The sequence below is a fragment of the Azolla caroliniana genome, unplaced genomic scaffold (genome assembly GCF_043228905.1).
Source record: "Azolla caroliniana isolate FFs.n. ecotype wild unplaced genomic scaffold, voAzoCaro1.0.p SCAF_12, whole genome shotgun sequence".
NCBI classification, from domain to species: Eukaryota; Viridiplantae; Streptophyta; class Polypodiopsida; order Salviniales; family Salviniaceae; genus Azolla; species Azolla caroliniana.
This window is the reverse complement of record NW_028230447.1, coordinates 16,584,362-16,610,107: the sequence shown is the minus strand read 5'-3', so window position 1 is coordinate 16,610,107 and position 25,746 is coordinate 16,584,362. Positions and strand designations below refer to the sequence as shown.

The 25,746-nt window shown below is 38.8% G+C and overlaps 2 protein-coding genes across 2 annotated transcripts; one reads left to right on the top strand and one right to left on the bottom strand.

Moving 5' to 3' along the window:
• The first annotated feature begins 459 nt into the window (after positions 1 to 459).
• LOC147857258 (phosphoribosylformylglycinamidine synthase) lies at positions 460 to 5,069 on the top strand. The gene is made up of 6 exons (XM_087328667.1): positions 460 to 1,487; positions 1,670 to 1,725; positions 1,827 to 1,936; positions 2,248 to 2,401; positions 4,495 to 4,587; positions 4,763 to 5,069. Exons 1-6 carry the CDS (start codon positions 461 to 463, stop codon positions 4,916 to 4,918), a joined length of 1,596 nt encoding a protein of 531 aa, XP_087184793.1. The 5' UTR covers position 460; the 3' UTR covers positions 4,919 to 5,069.
• A 2,406-nt stretch (positions 5,070 to 7,475) lies between these two features.
• On the bottom strand, positions 7,476 to 14,428 carry LOC147857257 (pentatricopeptide repeat-containing protein At5g39350-like). The gene is made up of 2 exons (XM_087328291.1): positions 14,294 to 14,428; positions 7,476 to 10,860 (listed from the first exon to the last, which is right to left on the bottom strand). The coding sequence occupies exons 1-2, from the start codon at positions 14,363 to 14,365 to the stop codon at positions 7,807 to 7,809; spliced, it is 3,126 nt and encodes a 1,041-aa protein (XP_087184417.1). The 5' UTR covers positions 14,366 to 14,428; the 3' UTR covers positions 7,476 to 7,806.
• Positions 14,429 to 25,746: the final 11,318 nt, after the last annotated feature.

Sequence of the window (25,746 nt, the reverse complement as noted above, 5' to 3'; positions counted from 1 at the left end):
AATGCTTCTTCTTCTTCTTCTTCTTATCCTTCGTTGAGTTGTTAGATTTCTATGTCCCTGGGCTTCTCTCCTTTGCTGGCAACACCGGAGTATGATAAGCGGAACCTCTAGAACCGGTAAGCGGAACCTCTCGATTCGATAAGGGGGACAACCAAAACTGGTAAGCGGTACCAAGAGAGGAACCTCAACTCCATTGCATTAGCGGAACCTCTCTCGATCCGGTAAGCAGGGGACCGCTCAAAACTAGACAAGTGGTACCGAGAGAGGCTCCTCAAGCTCCATTGCATTAGTGGAACCCCCTCGATCCGGAAAGCGGGACTGCCAAAACTAGTAAGGGGTACCCAATTAGGCTCCTTAGCTGCATTGTAATTTGCATTTAAATTTCTCTTTCATAATTTTGTTTGTTGAATGAACACAAAATTAGAGAAAGAGAAAGAGAAAGAGAAGAGATCCATTCATCATGATTCATCATCATCACCATCTCTCATCCTTCTCTTCTATGGAATTTCTGCAAGTAGCCCAGCAACCCTGCGATATTTCTTGCCCTTCCTTCTTAATCATCCATGGCAGACCCTCCAGAGGTCAACACACTCTCTGTTTCTCTTCTCGCAGACATCATAGAAGAAGAAGACACCGAGGTATGGACTCCACTACTACCCAAAGAAGCTTCTTTCCTTCCAATCTAGAAGAGGAGGAAGAAGTTGATGATGATGATGGGTTTTATGAAAACGTCCTGAGAATTAATCGCCCACCTTCAGATACAGAAAATCTTGTCATAACGCTTGACCTAAAAGCCATAAGAAATAGGGCGGAAGCTCTCAGACAAGGTTCCATGGAAGCTCTCCATAGCTCTACAGTTAGGGTTATTAATCTTGGCCACAAGGTTATTGATCTCGGCCATAACTTTGTTAATGAAAGTAAGAATTTCGTCGGAGATGTTCGATCGAGTGTTTCAATGAACCGAGATCGCCGCATTGTGATTTCAATTCGGAAATCAAGCCTCGATTTTGCACGAAATGTAATTCTATGGTCCGCCCTTTTCATAGTTGTTTGGAAGCTTTGGGCGAAATTGTCGAAGAAATATCAATGGGGTTGGGAAGGAGAAGATGGGTTCGGTTCACGTGAGATATTCAAAAGAGATCGGAGTTTGGGTGGTCGAGAAGTATTTGTAGGGAATTGGTTTTTCAATAGGAAACCGAAAACGAAACAGAATTTTGATATTGGGTCACCAAAATCAAAGGTTTGGAAACCAAAAACTGAGATAGGATTACTAGACCCTGAAGCAGGAAACAACCGCAGGAGAATCAATCCATTGGATGCCTTAGATGTCTCTCGATCCGAAAAAGTAATGGTCAAGCCAAGAAGTAAATCAATGAAACCATCTGAAAAATCATTGCCTGGTTGGTGGCCTCCCTCTATTCGCTCTCAGACATCAAGCCTGCCTTCTAATGGCTCACGCAATGGAGATGAGGTTTCTCTTATGAAAGGTTAGTCTTTAGTCATTTTTTTATCTTGCCCATAATTGTGTTCCTGATACCCAAAAAGAAAGAAAGGAGGGATTATACTTGTTCATTGGTTTTAGATATGAGAAGTGGGGTTGTTCTTACTTTGCTGCCTTCAGATCTCTGTCATTGCAAGTAGTTCTCAAGTCTTATCTCGGATGATTCAGTGATTATCGAGAAGAGATTGAGTGGGAAGGATTTCGAAAAGGCTGACATCTTTGAGGTATCGTATCACTTTTTTGCATCTTTGTAGCACAATGATAATGCAAATGGGGGTAAATAAATAGACTGCATATGTTAAACTGAATATTTGATATTTTGCAGTTGCGGAGAATATGCCGAAATTCAGGAGTCAGAGTGTCCTTTGACACTATGTATTTGCGTGATTCATTCTATCGAGCGACCATTAACATGGTGCTATCTTCTTGTGGTAGGTAGGATATCGAAACAGCTCTGTAAACTGTTAAGATTTACATGTGTTCATGAACATTAGTTAGGGAAAACACCAAACTGCCACTAATCTTTTGTAAATTTATGAGAATATCCAAATTTATTGAAAATATTACAGAAATTCACTTCTGCAGAGCAAACTGTACTAGCACAGAAGGTTATTCTTGTAAAATTTAAAAGCTTGCCGTGTGTTCTTTTCAAAATTCACTTTGGGACATATCCTAAAAACCATGGGTATTTTTGGTGTTTTGCCTTATTAGACATTTGAAAATTAATGGTGCAAACTTGTGAACAGGTCCAGAAATTCACAAGTAGAAATAATGGATGAGAAGCCAGCTGAGTTTCTTGCTGGCTTAGCAGAAAACATAAGTTTAGAGGCTGAACGAGCTGCAGTTATGGTTAATGCAGCAGTTGCTGCTCGGACAAGATCCACTTTCTTGCAAGCTTGGGTATTCCTCTTGAAAATCTCTTTTGTTTTCTGTGATTAGCTAGTGTGATCACTTTACAATTATGTTATAGAACATCTGACATTAACTAACCTGCGTAACTACATAGTTTATATCGTGGATCTTGATTCCCTACAAGAGGCCACACTTTATTCTTTACCAAAACACAACATTGGAGCGCAACAACTATGGATGAACTCTTGGTTATGGTTTGGCATTCAATAGACTCGTTTATGTGTGAAGGCGTGAAGTTTCGTGTTAGATTCAAATATTTATAGGGAGTTCCTTCTCCTTGACTTGACATCCAAACACCCCAAAGATTGATCTTGCCATGGGGAATTTGTTGGGATGAAAGTGTGGTGTATGCCCCTCCTGTACTCTGTTTTGGTGCAGTTTCTGTAAGCCCTGAAGCCAAACTGAGAACCAGGAGAAAACCACTTTTAGAAATACAAAGCATGAAAAATAGCGTTGGTCGAAATATGAAGCAAAACCCTGTGGTGAGACAAATGGATGAGTTTCTACATACCTAGCTGCACAAGATGAAGCAGAACCACAATAATATTTCCTCAAGAATTGAAATGACTCGAGACATATAGACAGAGTAGCGAGAATTCCCCAGCTATTTTTCTAGTTTACAATAAGAGGATGAGATCGTAGACGCAAGCGAAGAAACTTTTTACAATAAAGTAGAACCATTGCTATAAGCTATAAGATAAAGAAATAATAAGAGGAATAATCCTTGAAGCTTTAATCAGAGAGTGAAATAAGGATCATCTATGTTAAGAATTTGGGAAATAAGAGATGTGACAGACCAAGATAGTCCTGAGAAATAGTGATGGTCTTTGATGTGTTTGGACTTGTGGTGTTGTCTTGTCCATGAGATTTTTTTTTGGACCTTCTCCTTGGTCTTTGTGTTCACATGCACATATGTTAATATAAACACAAACTTGAGTCTTTACACACACACAAAACACATACACATGTACACATACACTTCTATGTCTTATGAACATAACAAAAGATATGTATGTACATACATATGTACACGACACATAAACATGGAAATACAATGGGACATGATAATAAGAAATAAACAAATATCATGCATACACTTCTATGTCTTACAACCATAACAAAAGATATGTATGTATACATATGTACACAACACATAAACATAGAAATACCATGGGACATGATAATAAGAAATAAACAAATATCATGCATACACTTCTATGTCTTACAACCATAACAAAAGATATGTATGTACATACATATGTACACAACACATAAACATAGAAATACCATGGGACATGATAATAAGAAATAAACAAATACCATGCAAGACCAGCCTGGGAACCCCTTCCCCCTACTTTGAAGAAAGTTAATGTGATATCTATAAGGTTGTGGAAGCTTAAGAAAATCTCTCCTGAATGTGTTCCTTGACATTAATTTTCTTAGTTCTATTTGCTATGGTCCATTTGAATTTTACATGTAGAATAAGTAATTGATATACTTTTAAAAATATGCTTGGGCAATTATAAGTCTTTAACATGTTTTTAAGTACTTTGGGTTTCTATGTTGATGTGAAAGGTGTCTCTTTATTTGACTATGATTTTGATGTTTATAGAAAAGAGCTTATGTTTTGTGACGTAAGATTTTAATGCTGATGAAGAGAACTTTTAGGATTTCATCTCTCAAGACCATTTGAATATTTGTAATGGCCGTGGCAGATGAAATCCTGGTGAACCTTAAGGATTGCAATACTTCTAGTGGAGTTTAGGAAAGCCAAAGGTAACATATGGAAACAGGATGCTTATAATCAAGCCCATTTGATGAGAAAACTAATGTCTAGGCAATTGGATGAGTCAAAGTCTACCAATGAACATCTATCAACTTTCACTAGCATATTGAATGAATTTCAAGATTTAGGCATGCAAGTCCTTGATCATAGGTAGAGGACCATATTTTCTAATGACTCTTTTCGACAGTTGGGAGATATTCGATTGAAGAAAAAACTCGTTGCTTTGATTTAGATCTTAATGTGGATAGGCAATGGCTCCTTTCTGTGTTGCTTTAAAAAAAATCATGTTTTGCAGGCATTGTATGTCCAAGGTAAGGTATCAGAGGCGGAGGAAGAGATTGCTCAACTCGCATGCATTCACACTATCTTCCCACCTGACGTAAATTCGGTAAAGAAAATTTTGATGATCTTTTTATTTGGTATTTATTTAGCCAAATTAATGTATGATCATCATTTTTATGGACTATTGCCTATTGCATTTTAAACCTTTTAAACTATAGTTTTTAAAAGATTTGATTTTTAAACTCTTCTTTTCCTATTTCTTTTTTAAATATGTTTTGTAGCCTGAGATGGAAATGGTGGGGCAGGGGCTAGCTCGACACTTGGCGTTCGATGAAAGGAAACAATTACTGGCAATGTATGTGAAAGCTAGTGGAAACTCTGTCCAAAGAGTTGCCTCAGAAGCTCTTGGACTCTCTTCAACCAGAAATATGCTGTAGCTATCATTAATAGAGGGAAATTATACCTTACATATTCTTGGAATATAAACCAAATCATTGAAACTTGGTTTATAGACATTAAATTAGATGCACTAAAAAAACCCATTGGAATTGTTTTCGGAATATTGATGGAATATTATTTTGATGAGAAGTGGAATGGAAGTGCAAAAAGTGGCCTACGAGACGAAACAACCACAATCCATTTTTTGGATATCAGATAAAACGACAGAAAAGGCAAAAAAGTTAAGTGTGATGACTTAGGTTGTTAATGATATGATTATGACTTAGGTAGTTAATGATATGATTATGATGGCATGAGGTTTGATGTCAAACCAATTAATTGTGATCATTGATTAGGGCAGAGATTAATTTGGACCCAATTTTGTATATTTAAAACTTATCATTCTGTGAGTGCTCCATCTCACTTGGTTTCAAAATTGTTGGCTCAAGCATTTGGGTTATGCATAAGTTTTGAGTAGAGAGCATAAATGTTTGAAGTGTTCTACGTTTACAGTTATGATATTGGAGAAAGTTCACAGAGCTTATGCAAAGAATAGAGTCTTATGTGTGAGTAGCTCTAAATTTTAAAAAAGAAGAGAGTGATTCTATTTTTATGAAAGATTTTTATTTGAAATCATGCTCATACTTTTGCTCTTGATATTTTTCATAAAAGAAGTGTTAACTCATACATTCCCAATGTCTAAGAAAAAACATAGTTTATGTTAGAAGGCTGACCATATCCATAGAGAGTCCAAACATCTCCCACCATCCATACCACAACCCCTCGCAATATCCTCACAATAAGAAAAGCCATTTGATGGAAAGAAGTTGAGCACTCTAGACATAACCCTTAGATAGATAGATAGGAATGTAGGTAGATTTTATTATTGTCTTCAAAGGTTGATATGACATATGAGACAAAAAATATAACATTTTCATGGAATACATGTAAAAGCGAGTAGAGATTCTCACTGTTCAAGAATTTTACTGCTGAATATCGCAAATGAGAGTGCATATTGTGGATATGTGAGAGAAATTCATGCAAGGATAGGGTTTGGTTGAAGATGTATGGAAAGCATAGGTGAAGGTCATACTCTCACCCTTGAACTTATTTAAGGAAAAATGTTCATAGTCAACTACCCTCATCACTTTTGGGGCATGCCTCATCTCAAATCGTAGTGCATGTAAGTTAAGTTATATGGTAAAAATGGTTTATATTGCAAACAACAAGATGGGCTCTAAAGATTGGTGTGTGCATTTTCGCATTTGGTGAATAATATGGCTTCTTAATTCAAAGCAACACATGTAGCATGAGCCTCCACATTTTTCCCATGTCCACATGTTCAATTACCAAGCATTTTTTCCATGTCATGATATATTAGCGTTGCAAATAGGGCTCATTTGTAAATGAATCTATCCATGCATCATGAAGCAAGTATGTTGCATCCTATATCATGGGAGCTAACCAAATACTACACAGTTTTACTTTTATGGTTTATGTGAGGGGCATTTTTGAATAGTAAACATGTATTTGACAACCCTTTCCATGGCCATAATCTCAAAGGGAAGTTATATCGTCTCAAGAAGCATGGTTTATAACATTTGTTGATTTCGTAAAACTTTGTAAGAAAATGCTTTTAGAGATTTTCAAACTCTTTCCAAGTTGATTTGGGTATCGGTATCACGTGTGATAAGGTATTTCTTGAGAACCCAACATTTAATTACTCCATATTTGCATGTGCTCTCAAATGTATAATATGCTCTCTTTTCCATCTTTATGTTATGGGTAACATGTTCATTCCATCTATGATTTGAGGAAACTTCAAGGCTAAGGAATTTAAAGCTTTCCACAGTTTCAACTAAGGCTCATTATTGTACATAATTCATAGTTTATCCTTATTTTGGCTCTTCACAAGCACAATCTTTATTTTAGAGCTATTGACACTCAACTGAGTATGCAACCATCGAGGCATGCTTGTACTACCTCGAGGGTTTTAGTAAATACTATTGGCAAAAAAAGCTTGTCTTTAAATACAATTGCATGCATAATAACTTGACTATCAATAGCTCCATAGTAACTTAATTGAAAAATGCGAAGGCACATTTGTTTAGTAATATACATTGGTATGTCACAACAGGAGGGAGAAAATACAAAGGTCCCTCATATTTACATGAGGAGAAAGTTCCTCTTTATAAAGGCCAAGATCTGGCCATTGGGCTAACTAGTTGTTGGAGCTAACTAGCCGTTATAACTTTTAATCATTCAGCAAACTTGAGTATCAATTGCATGTAGAATCTCAATAAGGATAGTCCAGGTATTGTGCCCAATAATGTCTCAAAAGTAAAGGTCAATCACCTTCAAGTTTCCTCCAACTATAGATGGAAAGAATGTGCTAATTGTCGCTTGGAAACAAGAAAGAGGGCTTGCTAGTGCATTTGGTAACATATCCATGGAGAAACCATCTATTGGGTTATCAAGGAATACCTCTGTGATGCTTAGTGACACCGATGCTTCTCTATGATAGGGAGACCATTGTGTAAGTCCACTTATGAAGACTGAAAAAGTCCAAAAACATTTTCTTACGAAGTAGTTGGTCCACCACCAAATTCCTTTTCTCCTTAGAAGACTCTATTTGATTCTTCTAAGCCTCCATTCGTTTCCATCATGTCTTCCAAAGTGGAATATTTGAATATGCGTGAAGCTCGAGTTGAAGGATTAGTTCCTATGATCCCTAGAGACATGAATGTAGTTTGCAAAGTTACATGTTTTTCTCTTTCGAATGCATATACGCTTCAACATTTCAGCCCTATCATCATTTATCGTAAACACATGCAATGATACGTTCTTCAACAGATGGGGAAGGTCTTTCTTATGACATTATGGTATTTCACTTTGAACATGCATCTTTACTTTCAGAAACCTTCTTATTCCCAAGGAGAAAGGGATAGGCACTTCTATTTCCATCAATCCAATCATAGCTTGGTCCTATGTCATTGACATCCTCTTTCATGACATTCGCCGAATTAATGTCAACCATAGGATCATGATCATCATGATGTACAGTCCAATCAAAAGCTAATTTCCCAAGTCTCATATTTCCCCATTTCCTACAGCCATTCAATAGCGCAAACCAAACAATGGTATAATCAGAAGAGGAAACCCTCTTAATAAGTGAGATTGCTTTCTCAAAGTATCCTGCACTTCCAAAAGTGGTCACCATGCAAGTATTGTGCTCTAAGCTCGGAGTTATCATCATGCTTCTGAAAAGCATTTCAGCCTCACTTAATAGCCCTGAGTGGCCACAAGCACTTAGAATACATACAAATGTGATCTCATTTGGAGAAAGTCCCTCACTTTGTAAGCATTCGATGCATTTCATCGCACCTTGACCTTGCCTGTGTTGGGCATACCCTGAAAGGAGTGCATTCCAAGCGATTATATCCCGAATAGAAAGCTCTTCAAGTAATTCATGTGCTTTAGATAGTAGACCGCATTTCGCATACATATCAACCAACATAGTGCCAAGCACCAGATCCTTCTCATGTGAACGCACCTTTAAGATCTCGTTATGAATTCTCTTACCACTTTCAATAGCTCCTATATTGCTGCATGCTTTCAAGATGAAAGAAAAGGTAACCGCATCTGGAATGAGACCCTCTCTTTTCACTTGCTTAAAAGTATTTAATGCATCACTATACCGGCCTTGTTCAGTGTAGCCACCAATCAGTGAGTTCCATGCGACTATATCTCTAACAGAAAGCCTTTCAAGTAGGTGTTGAGCTTTTCCAAGCATGCCACATTTGGCATACATGTCAACTAACGCATTGCTAAGCACCATATCCTTGTCTAGTAAGCCGATCCTCACAATTTCATTGTGGATTTGCTTACCCTTATCTATAGCTCTTGTGATGCCGCATGCCTTCAAGATGCAGATAAATGTAACCACATCTGGAGAAAGGCAATCATTTTGAATCCTTTCGTAACAACTTAGGGCTTTATCACTTCGACCTTGTTGAACATAGCCAGAAATTAATGTATTCCAAGAGACGACATCCCGATTGGGAAGTTCGTCAAGCACTTCCTCTGCCTTCTCGAGTACCCCACATTTAGCATACATGGCTGCCAAAGCATTGGCAAGTATAATATCATTCTTCTCTAACATTCCCATGCTCACAATCTTCTCATGAATTTGTTTTCCCTTGTCTAGAGATCCCAAGATACCACAAACATTCAAGATACAAATGATTGTGATAGCATCTGGAGAGACACCCTCACTTTGCAACCTATTGAAAGAACTCAATGCTTCATGATATTGTCCATGTTCAGAATAACCCTTTATTATAGTAGACCATGACACCGTGTCTTGGACAGGAAGATCATCAAGCACCTCTTGTGCTTTTGAAAGCACTCCACATCGCACATACATATCTATCAAAGCAGTACCAAGCACAATATCCTTCTTCAGGAAGCACCTACGTACAATCTCATCATGAATTTGTTTGCCCTTTTCTATATCTCTTCTGATACCACAGGCTTTCAAAACACATATTAATGTCACTGTGTTAGGTGAGAGCCCCTCACTAAGCATTCGATCGAAACAGTTTAATGCTTCTTGACCATGGCCCTCTTCAGTATACCCTGCAATCAATATAGACCAAGAGACAATGTCTCGAACACTAAGCTCATCGAACAAACTCTGAGCTTTTGTAAGCATCCCACACTTTACATACATATCCATTAATGCATTACCAAGCAATACATCATTTTCTATTAAGCCCTTGGTCACAATCTTGGAATGAATTTCTTTGCCCTTGTTTACAGCTCCATCTGAACAGCCACTGCAAAGCTTTAGGATGCAAATAAAAGTGATTGAATCTGGTGTAAAACCTTCAGTTTGCATCTGCTCGAAAAGCTTTAAAGCTTCACAAACTTGACCCTTTTCAGCATATCCTGCAATTAATGAAGACCAAGATACTGTATTCTGAACCAAAAACTCTTCATGTACTTGCTTTGCTTCTGCAAGCGCACCACATTTTGCATACATATCAACCAAAGTTGTGCCAAGCACAATGTTCTTTTCCATCAATCCCTTACTCACCAACTCACGATGTATTTCTTTGCCTTTTTCTATTGCTCCTATGGTTCCACAGGCCTTCAGGATGCAAACAAAGGTGATTTCATTTGGAGAGAGACCCTCACATTGCATTTGTTCAAAATAGTCCAATGCTTTCTCACCTTGCCCCTTCTGAACATAACCTGACAGCAGTGCTGACCATGAGATGACATCTCGAGTAGGAAGCTTTTCGAGCACTTCTTGAGCACTTTCAACCATACCACATCTAGCATACATATCCACCAAAGCATTTCCGAGCACGATATCCTTCTCCAAAAATCCCTTTCTCACAATTTCATCATGAATTTCAACACCCTTACATAGACCACCAATTCTTCCACAAGCCTTCAAGAGGCATGTAAACGTGACTGCATTAGAGGGTGTGCCCTCACTTCTCATTTGTTCGAAACATATCAATGCTTCACGGTCTTGAGCTTCATGGACATATCCTCCAATTAGAGCATTCCAAGAAGACGTTTCCCGAATTGGAAGCTTTTCCAGCAACTTTTGTGCTTTTAGAAGATCTCCACATTTGGCATACATGCTGATTAAAGCACTAACTAGATAAGGACTCTTTTCCAGGAAGAGAAACCTTCTAGTAATATCATTATGCAATCTAATACCTTCAATAAGATTCCTCTTCTCAGCACACACATTAAGCAGGGACACGAATTTAAACTTTTCATGAATATTCTCCTTATTATTGTGTTTCTTTCCTTGGGCTGAATGAAAAACTTTGCTTCTCTGAAACTCTTCGTGAACCCAAGGGGGATTGAAGTATCCATCCATGAGAAAACCATGTTTAAAAACTGGGGAACTGAAGCTATTCTGAAATCAAACAAGTCAGATCTCTCTCTCTCTCTCTCTTTCCCACCATAAGTTCCTTCACCCAAGTTCTCACTGGTAAATGTGCCAAAAAAAGGTTCAAAAAAATGTGGACATTGGCATGAAGACATTACTGTAACTTAGAGGGAGTGGCACATTGTTGTCCAATTAAGATGTATTTCTCTATACACCAGAATATGCGAAGAAAGAGACTGTAACATCTGGTTGCATAGGTCAGGGTTCAGATCATACCCAAGGATCTCATAATATGTGACTAAGTGGCCATCCCTCCCAAATACAACGTGTCCGATTCAATAACTCTTCATTACTCACCTCTGAATCTATTGCACATTGAATTCCAAATGAGCCTACTATCCTAATACAGGTTCATGACAAAGCAGCGCAGAGCTAGCCATCACCATAATTTTAAAAATATAGACATGACTCCTTATTCGCTAAATGAATGTTCAGCAGTACTGTGTAGAAGTTTAGTCATGCAAGAACCCAGATAATTGTGTTAATTAGTGAGCTGATATATATTCCCTCCTTTCTAGAGTGTACTGATCCAGTTATCTTGCTAGTCTCAAGGAATACCTTGTTCTATTGTCTGTTTTAGTAAGGCAAGTATCCATCTTTATCCACTGAACTAGTCCATTTTAGCATAGGTGAAGTTTATTTACAGCCTTGCCACTGAAGGTGTTTCAGATTTTTCATTACCTCATCATCCTCAAAAAATTCCATGTACATTAAGGGGAAAACACGTTGATATGGGGCTTCTATCCTTCATGTATATGCCAAGATTATAGTAGAGGAAAGATGCCCCTTTATGTGCTGTCCTTTGATAGCTCTCCATGCCCTCTTTGGGTACTCTTTAAGATGTGATGGACCTTATATCTCTTTACCCTTGGTACATTTGTCCATGCATCCCTTGTTTCCAGGAATGTCCCTAAGGTTGTTTTCGGTTGCCTTATGTTCATCAAACCATACGTTATAGGGTGACCCTATCATATGTGCCCTCTTTATAATAACACCATCATTCATGATATTTAATATCATATGAAATGTGAGGACATGAGAAATTCCTCTCATGTGTCAGCACAAGTACTTCGGATGTGATACACTTATTCCTAGAGTTTCAAGGTGTTTCTGGGAACCAACCCTTGATGAGATTGACCAAAGTGGAGGGTTTGTATTCTCATTGAATGACAATGTCATATCACTAATGGCACACGATGTGAAACCACCTCCAAAGCAAAGAAATTGTCCATTTTAAAATGTTATTTTTAAAGAAGCATAATGTTTAAGTTTCGAACCCCACCCACACCATTTCTCTTTAAAAGATAGTAAATACCACTAGAGTAATAATTATATATATTAAATAAAACCATTCTGATAATTCTACATGATTTAGTCATTGTATTTAAGATAAAGCATGAGAATTAAGAAACACTATATAAAGGCAATCTCATCTAGGAAGGGGAGGAAAAAGAAACATGTATCTTATGCGTGGGAAGAATAAAAAAGCAATGTAGCTCGCAAATTCTTGAGGGGGTAGATATCCCAGGCATTCAATAAATAAAATCATATTTTTTTCATTCGTGTATGTGTTGTGTGGTGTATTGGGTTAATTTAATTTAATTTAATCTAACCTAAAGTTCATGGGTTAATATTTAATAAAAATAAAGAATCATATTACATTGAATCGTATATTGTGATCTATTGGTGCAGCCTATATAATCTATCATGAAGTTAACGGGTTCGAGACCTAACTTGGAAAAACATCTTTACAAATCATCTTTTTGCTCCTCGATCACCACCTGCAGATAAAGGACCAGTGCTTGTCCACGTACATGTGAAGTGCACATCGTGATAACGTTGAACCTCATGCATTTGGGGATGCAACAGTTTGGTTCTTAGAAGGACTGAGCAATCAATGATTGAATTCGCACTATTCTATGGGGGTGCTCAAGTTCTCCTTTTGCCTTCTGATTATGATGTGCTTGGTCAGGTGATGCAATCCTCTCCTAAAGATGGTAAGCCCTTTTCCCTCCTGCACATGGATTTACATATTGTATAGTGGAATATAACAGATTACATGTGTACAATGGAATATTAACAGATTACATGCAATAGCCCACATGCTCCATGCAAGTATTGACAACAGTGCATATCATACTCATCCAAGGACATGAGCTTTATCCCACAAATATTTGAAAATGTGGTAAGCTCGTTCCAAGCGCTTTGAGGTGTGTTTGGAAACAACCATTAATGATATGGACTTTACTACAGGGTTTGTATCCTTAGTTTGGTGCCCAGATGGTTACTTAGGTTTCTTTAGATACAGGGGATGCTCTCATTGGGATCATGTCGTTACACATTCACAATAACCCTCAATAGCATAATCGACATTGGACAGTCATTGTGTTGTCTTTATAGAATGGCCTTAAGTTTGTCTTTGGTTGCCTTGTACTCACTATCAAACCATATGCTGCAGGGTGATGATGGCATGTTGAAGAATATCCGGATGTGTATATAGAGGAAACGAAAGAGTCTAGAGAACATAATACCATGTTTTACTGAGCCACACTGGAAGCCATCCATAAGATCTGGAGAAGAGAACAATATAAATTTCAGATCAGGTAAGCTGCACTAATTCTCAATTTAGGGAAATGATCGACCATATCTGGCTGATGTCCAAGCATATATCCAGACACACATGCTAAAATGCAGGCAAGATGTGCCATGATATGGTCACACATATTGAAAATAAAAACTGAGGTTAGCGAAAAAAAAAAGAACATCTCACTTTGGAATGCCTCACATATGAGAACATCAGGCATGAATTTTAAGAATACCTATATCAAGGATCAGCTTCTATGGATCCCATGGGTCATGTTGGCCCCACATGGACATTATTATACCATAATTGTCACGTTTCTCTTTACAGCATGTCCTACCACTGGCTTGTGAGAATTGTTGGCAATGAATGTGAAACATTCTACCAGTTGGTGATGCAGATGTGTATGGGCAATGGAGAGTGAACAGTGGTGCCCTAGCTCCAACTTCACTTGCTAGTTTCTTTAATCTTTCTTTGTACTCTATTGATAGTGTTGTATGATCATCTCATAGGCTCCTACAAGACTATTCGATTCGACAAAATAATTATGGGAAAAATCTCAGAAGTACCCCAGCTTGTTTCCTTTCCCAAGTAGACATTGGCTTTTGTTATTTCCCAAGGCCAGAATTCAGTGAGAAAGCTCCAGTGTATTTCGGATTTCTCCCTATAACAAATGCCATCCCATTTGATTTCTCTCTTCTTCTTTTACAGTATTAGGGCTGTAGTCCAATGATAAGCTCTCTCTCTCTCTCTCTCTCTCTCTCTCTCTCTCTCTCATGTATATGCATACAAGGAATAAGCAAATCACAAAAAACACACCTTGCATGAGGTAGCAGAATCCTGGAAACATGCCTTCCATAGCAGATCCATCCTTCTGTAGCTGAGGTCCATGATGCTGCTCCACTCTCCATTTTCTAGAAAGGGGGGTGTCTTCAGGGGAGACTCATCATTCTGATGGCTTCTGTGTGGGTTTGGGTGTATTTCTTCTCGCAATTTAGTATTCATCAGGAACGGTTCGGTTCGGTTCGGCTCGGCTCGGCTCGGTTCGAGTGTCAAACTCAAACCGTTATAAAACCGAACCGTTTTAAAAAATTGAAACTTAAACCAAACCACAAAACCGTTTAAATCAAAACAGTTTAAACCGAAACGTTACAAAAAATTCAAGCTCAAACCAAACGGTTTTAGAGACTTTCAAACCGTTAAACCATTAAAACCGCGGTTTCATAGTTCGGTTTTGGTTTTCAAGTTAGGTCAAAATTCAAAATTTCACATCTTAACTTTACAAAGTTTTAATTGTTCAATAGTTCACATTTTAATTTTTTAAACCGTTTGAACCGTGGTTTTAAACCATTTAAACTGACAAAGGCTCAAATTGAACCGAACCAGTAACCCCCCCGCCCCGATTGAACCGAACCATGTCAGCCATTAAGTTGTTAAACCGAACTGTTGTCGATTGCGAATCATTAGTCTATAGACAAACCAAAGGTTAACTAGTGTATGAAGGGTTCGTTATTCTATCGTGTATTTTTCCCTACCAATATCATTATGCTCTGGATATAGAACTAAATAACAACTAGCTAGGGCTAACAATCATATTGCTTAAACACCAGGTCATTTGAAACAGATAATATGTCGCATTCTCTTTTTGACATTTTGGTTTCGGGTTAAAAAATGCATTATTTTAAGAGATTTTCAATAAGGTATGACGCATGCGTACATAATCTATCAAAACTTAGCAAATAATAGATCATATTAATATGACGACCATAAAAGCAATAGTCTCGTATTCTCCATACCAAATTATTATATCAAATTCGTACATAAGGTCTATAAGTCAATGCAAATATAATTGTACTACCAGCCATTTTACATTATGCGAAAAACATACCCTACTAATATAATCAACTTTCGTTAATTTTGTGACTTCATTTTACATAATATGAAAATCACATCCAAGAAAATAAGTGCATTCTTGTAATCACACCCCACAAAACAAAGTACTTCTGTTAATTTTGACCTATATTTATATCTAAGACATCTTAAAAGAATTTGCGAGGGATACAACTACGAGATACAAATATGTCGAGAAAATTATTTGATCAAATCTGACACATGACATATGATAGTTCTGATGTGCAACAAACCCATACACAATAACTTGCCATTTATAACAAATATCAAAGTAAAAATTTAGATTCAAGATTACCTTAATCAATAATGAAGGGAGACCAAAGGAAACATGTATATATATACTAATTAAACTCAAACTTTATGTTCATTAGGGAGAAAATGATTCCAATCAAATCTGACACATGAAAAATGATACCTATGATATGCAATAAACCCATACGCAATAACTTGACATTTATAACTTTAAGTTCATTAGTTGGACAATAAATTTAGATTCACCAATACCTTGGCACACAAGAATGGGAACCAAAACGGCCAACATGTACACATACTAATTAAACTCAAAATTAACGTCCATTACTCAGACATCACTTTATCCAAGAAATCAAATGATATATTTAAAAGGAGACATTTACAATTAGTCAATGTTCAAAAGTCATATGCATAAAAATATCAATCTAGCAATAAGTTTGGTAACAGAGGCTCTTCAAGATCTGCTCTTTGTTCAAGATTACCATCGGTGACTTCTTTCGAATGGTCAGCACAATCATCATGATTAAGTTCAAACCCTAGTATGTCGTCTAAGTCTACAAGATCCCTCGCTTCATCATCAATTGGTTCCATTGATTCTCTGGAAGTCATCTGAAACATCTCTGTCTCATTTATATGTTTTGCCCCAACTTCTTGCTCTTGATCGAGACAATCCCAAATACCCTGGATCCTCATTTTGATGTAGTTCACCTGCTCAGGGTCATTTTCCAAAGCAACGCAATTCCTAAACATCTTTAAGGCACATATTGTAGTAGTCACTGAAAGTAAAATGAAATTGCACATGTTAAAAACATCTGAATGATGCATTCTATGTTAATCCAAATTAATGATATAAGTCTTATATTATATACCTATGCTAGAGAATAAATCTAAAACCTAGTCATCTTGGTTAGAGAATAGCTCTATTAGCCGATTGATCAATCTTTGTGGCTTTTGGTAGGGGTTCACCAAGCTCTTATCGCCAGATACATGGTGTAGCTTCTTTGTCATTGTTGGGCACATGATATAGTTCACATCATTTCTCTCATTTACACGTGCCCGAACTTTTTTCTTTGTAATCGCATCATAGTTCCCCACACAAAGATGCTCTACGACACTGACCATCCGATCTCCTGACTATGCGTAATATTCGTTTTAATCCTAAATAAAACATCATACATTCATGTCAATAAAACATTGTATAGCATATAAAAACAACATGTGAAATTGTAAATGAAAACAAATATAGCTTACCAATGCATATGTTCCATCAAATGACATCTAGACTTTTATCGCAGTTGTGACCGATAATGATTGCCCCATGCTATGGAATATGACAATTCGATACAATGGTGCAAGGGTCAATTCCGCAAAGTCTTTCACCATTTTCTCAATTTGGGGATATTTATATGGCAAATCATCATACATGGATCTCGTGATCCGGAATCCATACGGAATGTCTGTGATCAATAAAGTATAATGCCTCTTGGGTAATATGTCGAGCATATTACCCACTTCCCCATTAAATACACTATAATATAGCGGACGAAAGGGTCAATTCTATACAAAAAACTTTTAAAAGTTTCGGAGTCCTCAGGGACTTCCAACTCCTTCATTTCGTAATTCTCTTCTCATACTTTGCCCATTCTAGGTGTGTAATAAATGAGCTAGGTATATAGTTGTTTGTATCTCCCGCTTTTTTGGAGCGAGGTGGTTTGGTTAGTGTCCACATTCACAATAAACAATTCAATTCAATTAGAAATTCTTCAAGAGCCTTCAGTATGATGAAGTCACTGGGCATGCTTGCTCTACCTCCTCCCATGTAGGCAGTGACCGTTTCTTCATCATCAATTCTTCAATCTTCATGTACACTTTATGGCTACAAACCAATAAATCATTGGTTAATCATTAAAACAATACATGAAGCTCATTCATTACAATAACCAATATACTTACTTCTAAAACTCAGTAACCATCTCTTCTAAAATGAACTCCTTGGTAGCTATACGTGAAAGTACAAATATCAATAATCTGTCATCTTTGATTCCTCGTAAAGATCGCCAAGGGAGCAACTTCATATCTTCGCGGAACTCCTCGATTATCAAATCACTTTTACGTGATTTTGATTTAATCTCCACTCTAGATTTCTTTGATTGTTGACCTTTCACCTCTTTCCGCTCCCATATACTAAATATCTCATCTTGCAAATCCCACACCTCCCTTGTTCAAAAAGCTAGTTGAAACCACGAATCGTATTTCCTTAGTCCTTCCGACTTTGTGCTTTCATCTACTGCTATCCCCACCTCCAATAAACATTGGCGACACAATCCAGGATGTAGCTTGGGACCATATCTTTGTAATGCATCAAGATACTCATGGTGAAAGAATCGGATGTGTTCTATACAAGTCATTTTTTGTCTGTAGTCATTGTTGTTATTATGGTCCCAGGCCAATAACTTTGCCTCTTCATGTGTTAGGCCTGCGTACACCTTGCATTCTGTGTACTTGAAAAATGGAGTTAGTGGATATTCTTTGACGAGTTGACGTATAACTTCTGCCGAATGAGATCCTCCTAAGACATAATATGTATAATCATCAATAGAACTGTACTTAAAATCTCCAGGCATGGGACATTGTTCAGGGTCAACTATCACTAAAAATGGTACGACCGTTGCATGGGGATTGATCTTCATTTTACTTTTTAAGTTCTGGACGTGGGGCTCTTGAATTTCTAGTGGATGTCTTCCGGTCACGGGATCCACTAGAGGTCTTTGAATTGAACAATTTGGCAAGTGAAAAAGCTGCCCTTTACGTACATTGTCAAGCTTTGTCTTGACAATGTTCTTCCTTATTTTATTTTTCTCTGACATGAGTACTCCTGATGAGATTTGTCCACCCGGAGGAACCACATCGAGTTGTTGTTCCTCGTCTTCTTCATCTTCTATGAACTCAACTACATCAAGTTCGTTGTCATCAGGTTTGCTCTTTTCTTATACTTCTTCTGCTCTAGTTTAGACTTCGTTGATTTTTTTGGAGGCGTCTCTGCCTCTGCAACCATTAGCTCCCCTGTAATGTATGGACGAAGAGCCACAATAATATATATTTTTCTTAATATCTTTACGTAAAACTTTTGGAGCACAACACTCCGTCACTAGGTTTCCTTCATCCACTAGAACGCGTCTAATGTTATGATCATGAACGCCCACTCCCCGTTATGCTTACGAATATGTGTTCGGATGCAAAGAACAAGAAAGCTTGTACATAGACAAAAAATGTGGAAAACCAATACAGAGACATAGTGTTTAACATGGAAACCCAAATCGGGAAAAACCACGTGGAGTCCTCGAACTCCGAACTAGATCACTATGATAAGGAGGAGTACAATAAGATACTTAGAGGCAACGACCTTGAGATCTTCTTCGTTTGACAAACGTCTATTAAGTTACTACTCTCACTGTCACTCTCTCTCTCTCTCTCTCACACACACACACACACACACACACACACACAGTTACAAAAGCAACTACCTTCGGTGTAACTTTACAACAATGATTCACTACTATCTATAAAGTTTGCCCTAGTTGCTTATATACTAAAACAACTTTCAAGATATTTACAAATATAGCCCACAAGAGGCACATTCAAACTATTTACAATTATAGCCCCTCGAATCAGGGGTCCAAGATCGATTTTGGTTTTCGTTCTCGGCCCTCATTGACTCCACCCGATTCGGTTCTTTCTCTTTCCATCTGGAGGGACATGTTTCCCAACATCTAGTACCTCCCGAGCTTTCTACTTCAAGGATAAGGTTTGGGGTGTTGTGACTCGTGAGTAAGAGAGAGAGAGAGAGAGAGAGAGAGAGAGACATAAGATAGGAAATGGAAATGATATTATATTATGAGAAAACAAGGTTACAAAGAGTTGGCTAAGGGCTAAAGACTGGTGTTGAACCGAATGCGTTGTCATGAATGTATAGACACCTATTTATAGATCCTTATGGAGTATTCTAGAATGTTCTAGAATATTTTAGATATTTATGATAATAAATATAATCATGAAATATTCAAGAATATTCAAGAATATTCAAGAATAATCTAGAATGTTCTAGAATACTTGAAATATCTTGTAATAACTAAAAATATAATTAGTATAGTTACATATCATATATGTTATTACAATGGTTAAAGGTTCAACACATAGACCAAGAAGGTGTGGGTTTGACTCCTGATAAACCAAAATGTATGTCTTCATGACATTATCCCCCCTCTTCGATGACGAGTTCCACCAGTCGGAAGACAAGAGTTCGGACTTGGTTTATGGGGATATTTATTTTGAAATCCAGCAACCATGTCGGAGGCATTATCAAGATGCTCGGCAGGCTCCCAATGCATGTTCGATCATTAGGTGTATAATCTAACCAATCTACCAAATAGTATAGTTTGTTGCGGATGATCTTGGAATCGAGAATGTCAACAACCTCATATTCAGAGCCATTAGAAACTTCGATTGGAGGTGGGGGTGGTGTAAGACGACTTAGAATAGAGCTTGGTGTTTAGGGTTCCAAAAGTGAAACATGGAAGACCGGGTGAAGATGCATATAAGGAGGAAGATCAAGGTGAAATGTCCCATCATTGATCTTACCAGAGATCACATATGGGCCGAAACGTTGATAATCCAGTTTGTAGCAAGGTCGGGTGGTTTTAATGCTACCTTGTAAGAGCCATACTCAATTGCCTACTTAAAATGTAGTCAATGAATCACACCGATGACGGTCAACAACCTTATTTTGAGTGTTTTGGGCAATGGTGCAAAAGTCATGTGAGCCGATCTGTAGTAGCCAGGTTTGTCAGAAGTTCAGGATGTTCAAGCATCGTCCAATGAGGATGATACCCAATGTTTGCAAAAAATGGGGAATATCCAATAGAAGAATGTTTGGAGTTGTTGTAAGAAAATTCCGCCAAATGTAATAGATCAACCCAATAATCTTGTTGATAGTTGACAAAACAACGAAGATATTGTTCAATTGTTTGGCTGGTGCGCTCACTCTGCCCATTAGTCTCTGGATGGTAGCCGGAAGAGAGTTTACAAGAAGTATGTTGGAGTTTGAATATGTGCTGCCAAAATTTTGAGATGAATTGGGGACCTCGATCACTGATAATATCATGTAGAAGACCGTGATGGCAAAACACCTCCCGCATGAGTCAATTGGTCGTCTCTTGGCTAGTAATGGTCTTCATGCATGGAAGTAAATGCGCCATCTTCGTAAAATGATCTACTACCGTGAGAATAGAATCAAAACCCTTGGAAGGTGGAAGATTCGTAATAAAGTCCAAGGAAATAGATTTCCATGGGCTCTCAGGAATAGGCATTGGTTGTAATAAGCCATATGGATGATGTCAAGGCTTTTTTGATCGGCAACATGTATCACAACTATGAACATAATCCATAACAAAATGTCGAAGCTGTGGCCACCAATATCGGCAAGAAATCAACTCAAAAGTCTTGTGGATGCCGAAATGTCCAACCATTGGTGTGTCATGACATTGTTGCACGACTTCGAGTCGAGAAGGACCATCAGGCACATACAAGAGAGTTTGCCGAAAAAGTAAACCATCATGCCAACTGGACTGGGTGTAGTCTAGATGAGGATTTTGAGATTGGGAGCGAGAAGCACGATTTGGGACAATATGGCTCAAAATCTCTTGGGCGAATGCATCGGTCGCAATATGCTCCCAAATGAAATCAAGAAGCCTTGAATCTCTTGGTGTGTTGATAGTATTCATTGCCAAATTAGTTGTAAACAATCAAGACCTAAGAGGATTTGCTTCTGACTTTCAAATGCGGCCTCTCCTGGTTGAAGTGTTGGCATAAAAGGCCGCCTCCTTCCACTTTGTATCCTAGTGTGAACTCGTCCATATAGTTAGGGCTTAGTATATAAGCGATAACCTAACGTTGAGTGAGACGAATAAACCAAGGATGTGCAACATTGCACATACACTTAGCAAATAAGCCTTAGGCCTAGTGGCACTTGAGTTCATACAAAGAGATGCAAGCAGGGTTTGAACCTTGCACCTCTAAGATAAGATGTTTGCCTTACCACTAGGACAACTATCATATAGTGTAGATTTTATGTATTTCATTTTCATATACGAATTATAAACGAAACAACCATAGAAAACCATGGTTCTAAACCCATGGATTGTGCATGTCATAAGCAAAACCGTGTCCCCAAAACCATGGTTCTAAACCCATGGTTTTGTGCATGAAGAGAGCTATAAAAACCCTAGTGGAGCTTGTGTAAAGGGGGGCTCAATATTGTTACCGGCCGGCAAGAAGTCCAAAATACGGAGTGAAGGAATTAATTAAGTATGGTTGTAAATAAGCATAGTATGGACGGACGGACTGGAAACGGTATGCCGTTCCAGATCCGGACGGATCCCGAATAGGTGCGATAGGCACCGTTTTGTACTACGGACCGGAAACCTATTTAAAGGCCCGGAGCCCATTGTAATCGGAGCGGATAATTAATAGAGCGTATGGTGTTTATACTTCTGTGTTGATTTCCGTTCTGTAATTACTGTTATATCTTACGCGTGTAATTAACAAAAAGCGCTCTAATCGTGTAACCTACGTAAGTCGGTGTAATCGTTGAGTCATAATCCTATGCCGTAATCACCCTTTGGTGAAGTGTCTCCGCGACACCTTGTGTTAGGCCTTGTCCGGTCAGAGAACAACAAATATGTGATATCACCAACACCACTATCATCAATATAATTATATTCGTCTTTATCTTCTTCATATTTTTCTACTCTCAAGTGTACAATCTTTCTTCTTCTTAAGTGAACAAGTTTCATCCAATCTTACATTGATTGTCATCTCTTCGATAATTCCGCGAACGTCCTCCCCAGTCCAAGACCCCAGTGGTCGCTCGAGTAGCACACGCACGCACGAATCTTCGCGACAGCATGGGGGTGGGTCACCTAACAAGACTCCTGACACAAACGGTTCAACAAATACTGATCGATCGACAGAGCCAATCGAAGAATCCGAACCTCTTATCTCGGCACCCAAGAGATCCAGATGAGCTCGAAGCCAGATAGAGTTCTACCAACCTGGCCTTGATTAACTACATCGATGTAGGCGAACCAAGCACTTATGAAGAAGCTATGGCCGCACAGACACCGAAACATGGCTACAAGCCATGAAATCTGAAACGGACTCGATTCACAAGAATCAGACATGGGAGTTGGTCGAACTACTAGTTCGAAGAAAGCTGCTACCTTGCAAATGGGTTTTCCAATACAAATATGTATCTGACTCAGAGAAACCCAAGTACAAAGCTTGGCTTGTCGTGAAAGGTTTCAAACAAGAAGACAGGGTTGACTACGACAAGATATTCTCACTAGTAGTCAAGATGACCACCCTCTTACTCCTACTAGGAGCTATAGCAACAGAAGACCTGGAGCTCGAGCAAATGGACTTAAAGACGGCATTACTAAACAGAGATCTGGAAGAAGACATTTACATGTCTCAATCGGTAGGCTTCACAATGACGGGGGAGGAAAGTCACCTTGTATGTCGACTGAAGAAAAGCCTCTATGGCTTGAAACAAAAGAGAGCTTAATGGAAAGATGCCCTACGCATTGGCCGTAGGAAATATCATGTAAGCAATGGTGGCGACCCGACCCGATCTAGCCTATGTCGTAGGGGTGGTCAACCGGTACATGTCAAACCCAAGACGGAAGCATTGAGAGGCCGTCAAGCACATCTTCAAGTACTTGAGAGGGACCGAAGATACACAACTGACATTCGGTTTGACCACCTTAGCTGAAGTCAAAGGCTACACTGACTCCAACTATGTCGGAAATACGGACAATCAGAAGTCAACATCATGCTATATTTTCACTTATGGTAGTGGCGCGATATCATGGAGGTTGAAGCTTCAAGAGTGCATGACCTTGTCGACCATAGAGGTCGAGTACATAGCAACATCGGAAGCAGCATCGGAAGTGATCTGGTTGCATCGACTATCTGTCGACTTCTCATCTGCAAGCCGAATTGACCAACCAGCGCCAACCATCTATTGTGACTCACAAAGCGCAATTCACCTCATCCCATCTATCACGCAAAGACAAAGCACATTGAGGTACAGAATCATCACACCCGGGAGCTCATAACTGAGAAGAGGCTCAAAGTCCGGAATATCGACACCAAGGTGAACATCGTCGATTGCCTAATGAAGCCACTCCCGAATCAATGCTTCAGAGCACTAAGGACAAAGATGGGACCACGACAAGCGACTAAGCATAAGAAAGCCAAACGAGGAGCAGAAGGTAAGAGTCGACCGAATCAATCATGATAATGAGCCATGCTAGGCTCAACACGGACCTCACCTATGCTGACTCGACTATATGCCGGACGACTTGTAACATAAAATTTAGATTAGTATTGTAATCTAGGTTTACGGGGGAGGTAACCCCAAACACATATACATGTAGGAAAGATTAGTCCTTTTACGGGGGAGTTTGTTGGCGTAAAAGGCCGACTCTGTCCATATAGGTAGTGCTTAGTATATAAGCAATAACCTAACGTTGTAAGAGAGAATCGCTTGATCATCTTGTACATCGAGTCTCTGAGAGAGAGAAAACAAAAATAAAGAGAGCTTCCATTAAATCTTCATTCATGTGTGTCTATTATCTGATTATATCTTCTTGCCTTCCTTCTGTGTTGTTTGCTGAGCATAACCGATAGGTCCTCACATACGTTTCTGCACATATTTGTCCTTCATGAAGTTTCATATACGAATGTCGAGATAAAGCATCTTCTTTTCCTTGTTGCATCCTAGGGCGATATAGAATTATGAAATCAAAATGAGTTAAGAACTGCACCCAATGAGCTTGTCGACAATTCAAGACTCGAGCACTTTGGAAGTATGTTAGATTTTTGTGATCATTGTAGACAATAATCTGTTGAGAAGTGACGCGAAATATACGTGTGCGGAATATATCTCGGCCACAACCGAGACTTCAATCACTTTGTTAGAATCACAACCACAGAAGAAATGGGCAATGAAGGTAAATGCACGTACACACAAACAATATGAGAGAGAGTACACAGTATGTTTACGTGGAAAACCCTAAATGGGAAAAACCACGGGAGTCCACAAACTCCAACTATCACTATGTAAGGAGAATACAATAGAGGAACACAGAGGCAATGAACTCTTGCTCTCAATCTTTTCCTGACGGTAGTTACAATAGAGACACACTCTGTATCGCTCTCTCTCTCTCTCTCTGTACAACAGTTACACCAATAACTCTATACCACAATACTGGCCTCAATACACCATACTCATAAAGTGTTTGCCCTAGGTCATATTTATACTAATATGACTTTAGGACTATTTACAAATATAGCCCCAATGGGCTCTCAAAAACATATTTACATATATGTCCCTTCATCCGGTGAGAGGTTCTCACCAGGCCTGCATCATCCGATTCTCATCGGGCCTTCATCATCCCATTCGGAGGGACCAAAATCCTAACAAACTCCCCCTTCACTCCGGCATGGGATGTCTAGTTAGTCCAATTCGCTTCCGGCATGCATCCAACTTGTCGGGCATCAGCACCTTGGTTAGCATATCTGACCCATTCTCCTCCGTGTGGATCTTCATCAGCACGAACTCTCAATCTTTCACTCGCTCCTGGATCCAGTGGTACCTTCGTTGGATGTGCTTCGTCCTAGAATGATACACCGCGTTCTTCGCAAGGTGGATGGCACTTTGACTATCGCAATAGAGCCGGTATTCTTCTTGCCGGATCCCTAGCTCTTCGATGAAGTCCTTCATCCATAGTATTTCCTTGCCGGCTTCCACAGTCGCCATGTACTCCGCCTCCGTGGTTGACAACGCAACCGTCTTCTGCAGCCTCGACTGCCACGAAACAGCTCCCCCTACATATGTCATAACATATCCCGATGTTGACCGGCTGGTATTCGCATCAGTCGACATATCTGAATCGGTGAAACCGTCAAGTTGGGGTTTACCGGAGCCGAATCGAAGACACATACTTGAGCTGCCTTTCAAGTACCAGAGTATCCATTTTACCGAATTC